Source organism: Pygoscelis adeliae, unplaced genomic scaffold (assembly GCF_000699105.1).
Source record: "Pygoscelis adeliae isolate BGI_AS28 unplaced genomic scaffold, ASM69910v1 Scaffold1411, whole genome shotgun sequence".
In the NCBI taxonomy this organism is placed as follows: Eukaryota; Metazoa; Chordata; class Aves; order Sphenisciformes; family Spheniscidae; genus Pygoscelis; species Pygoscelis adeliae.
Window position 1 is genome coordinate 1,315 of NW_008824087.1, and position 2,551 is coordinate 3,865.

General features: G+C 64.5%; 1 protein-coding gene across 1 annotated transcript; it reads left to right on the plus strand.

Moving 5' to 3' along the window:
- Nucleotides 1-321: 321 nt before the first annotated feature.
- On the plus strand, nt 322-2,239 carry LOC103925459 (lipocalin-15-like). Its single transcript, XM_009334184.1, has 6 exons — nt 322-470; nt 701-765; nt 1,069-1,179; nt 1,670-1,771; nt 1,886-1,907; nt 2,070-2,239. Exons 1-6 carry the CDS (start codon nt 400-402, stop codon nt 2,071-2,073), a joined length of 375 nt encoding a protein of 124 aa, XP_009332459.1. The 5' UTR covers nt 322-399; the 3' UTR covers nt 2,074-2,239.
- The last annotated feature ends 312 nt before the right edge of the window (nt 2,240-2,551 follow it).

A 2,551-nucleotide genomic window follows, 5' to 3' on the forward strand; every position in this document is an offset into this window, starting at 1 on the left:
GGTTGGGTTCCTGTGCAAAATTGGGTTAGGCCTGGCCAGCTCCCGCCCGCTGTGGCCAGACCCAGCGGTGGCCCCGCTGCAGGGACACAAACACCCAGGGCCGTAGTGCCCCAGAGCGTGCGGCGCTTCCCCAGGGAACATGGGCCAGACGCTGTGCCCACCCTCCTGGCATGGGGCAGGGCAGGGTGTTCTGCACGCAGGCAGGTGGCAGGATCCCGTGTTAGGCTGGCTGGTCCCCACAGAGGGTGGCAGGTCCCCTCGTGGGCTGGCAGGTCCCCCTGGCAGGTCCTCGTGGCTTTCCCAAACCCCACTGGTGATGTCCTGCTGCAGTCTGCAGGGACGTGGCATGTTGCAGCTGTCGTTTCCAACTGCTCTGTGTTCCTGAAGACGAAGGATGGGATGAAGTCGTCTATCGTCACCATCAGCTTCACGCCAGAGGGGGACCTGGCTATGAAGCTTGTCTGGCCCCTGTGAGTGCCCATCCTGCTCGTTGCGTCCCTCTTGGGCCGGGGGACTCCCCTCCCCACCGAGGCGGCTGGGTGAGGAGCATACTCCCACAGACCCACTGCCCTGCGGTGTCCGGTCTTGCCTGTGCCCTGGCATGTCCCCCGGGCAGGCAGGGCTCCTCCCTGCCCCGCCGCCCTGCTACCCTCCCACGTGGCGTTCAGCCACATTTGCCGTTTCCATTTTCCCTTTCCAGGCTGGACGGATGCCAAAAGTTTGAGCTGCTCTTCCAGCAAAGCGGGCAGGCAGGGCACTACATGGGTACGTGTGGGCAGGGGGGATCAGAGCCACGGACACCCTGAAATGGAGGGTGGGCATCATCGGTCCCCCGTGCCCGGGGAGCCGCGGGAGGTGGGTTTGGCCCCTCTGCCTCCATCGCTCGGTGAGAGGTCGTGCTGCGGGTGGGTGCCCAGCTCCGCCGGGTTGCATAGAGGTTCCCTTCTCATACCCCCCTCAGGCAAAAGTGGGGCTTGGTCCCTGAGCCGTGAGCCCCGGAGGGGGCTGTAGAGGTGCGCGGGCTGTGCCGCGTTGCTCGACTGGGCACCATCTGGGGTCCTTTAGCAGCACAAGAGAAGAGGGATCTGCATGTGATGGAGACGGACTACAGCCACTACGCCATCGTGCACGAGCTCCATCAGAGTGGGCAGAAGCCCAGCACTGCGCTGCAGCTCCTCAGTAGGTGTCGGGAGCAGGAACGGGCACCCATGGCTCCCCAGAGAGGGATTTGGGCACCAGTGGGGGCAGGGGCTGGGCTCCCCACTGCTGCCATGGGCCACCATGTTGGCACCCAACATGCTGGCACCGAGGCACACCCAGGGAATTCATTTTGGGGTGAATGAAACCTTGCACCAAAAATATCCCAGGTTGATTGCGGTTTGAACCAAAGCCCCCTGCAGTGTGCCAGTCCGGCTGCAGACCCCAGCCCCGCCAGCTGCCCCGTACCACCCCAGGTGGGTGGGTTGCCCATGCCAAGGGGCTTGTGCCCCTTTGCTGCCAGCCCAGGGCAGCCGTGGGGTGCCCGGTGTCCACCCTAGACTTCCATGGCTTTGCCTTTGCCTTCCCCTGGGACTCCATCACTGCCCCGCGGGAGCCAGACCCCCAGTGTGGGGCTTGCTGCCAGGTCCCCCTGCACCCACCAGCCCCCGCTTTGGGTGTCTGGCTGCAGCGAGGGAGCAGGACCCAAGCCCCCAGCTCCTGCAGAAGTTCAAAGAGCTCATCCCCACCGTGGGCCTGACCAAGGACATGCTGGCCATCCTGCCCAAGTCAGGTGAGTGTCAGGAAGGCGTAGGGTGGCATGCATGGCCCCTCTGCATGGGGATGCTGCACAGGGGCCCAAGGCACTGCCCGTGGCATGCTCACCCCTCTCTTTGCTTTTCAACAGATCAGTGCACCAAGGCCATCAGGTGAGCACGGGTGGGGGAAGACGGGTCTCCCTCCTGGCATGGCCTGGGCTGAGCAGGGACTCGCAGCCCCCCAGGAAGCCACCCCGGCCTGCCTCGGGGCTCTGCATCACGCTGGCTTTCCCCTGCTCTAACGGCTTGTCTGTCTGTCCTGCTTCCCTGCAGCTGAAGGGGCCAACGCCAGGGCCATGCGTCCTCCAGACCTGGTGGAAACCAGGCTCTGCTCCCTCCTCTGTGGTGCCCCTTCTTGTCCTCCTCGGCTAGGCTCTGCCGGACCCGCTGCCCCGCGCCAGGATCACACCTCACTCTTCTAAATAAATAGGTGCAGAAGCTGCCCCAGAACTCGGTGCTTTTGTTGGCAGGAGCAGGGGTGCTGCCAGGGTCCAAGGCACCCTTGAGCCCCGCGGTCCTGGATCCAACCCTTCCTCTCAGCACCCCAGGGGCGTTGGGGGGCTCCTTTGCTGCATTGTTTGCTGTGTCCAGCATGGGGAGGATGGGGAGCAGAGGATGGGGAAGGTGTAGTGGGGCAGCCGCCAGGGATGTGGGCAGGGAGAATCGAGCAGGGATGAACAGGGGTTCACGCATCTTGGCTGGGTGGGCAGCAGGTCTGGGCAGGCAGGGCTAAGCAGTCAGGCTTACCAGTCCTG

Excerpts from the sequence above, each read along its gene's own strand:
- LOC103925459 (XM_009334184.1), top strand. The coding sequence starts at position 400 with ATGAAGTCGTCTATCGTCACCATCAGCTTCACGCCAGAGGGGGACCTG. Across the intron at positions 1,180-1,669 it reads CACTGCGCTGCAGCTCCTCA|CGAGGGAGCAGGACCCAAGC; the intron begins GTAGGTGTCGGG and ends GTCTGGCTGCAG. Across the intron at positions 1,772-1,885 it reads GGCCATCCTGCCCAAGTCAG|ATCAGTGCACCAAGGCCATC; the intron begins GTGAGTGTCAGG and ends GCTTTTCAACAG.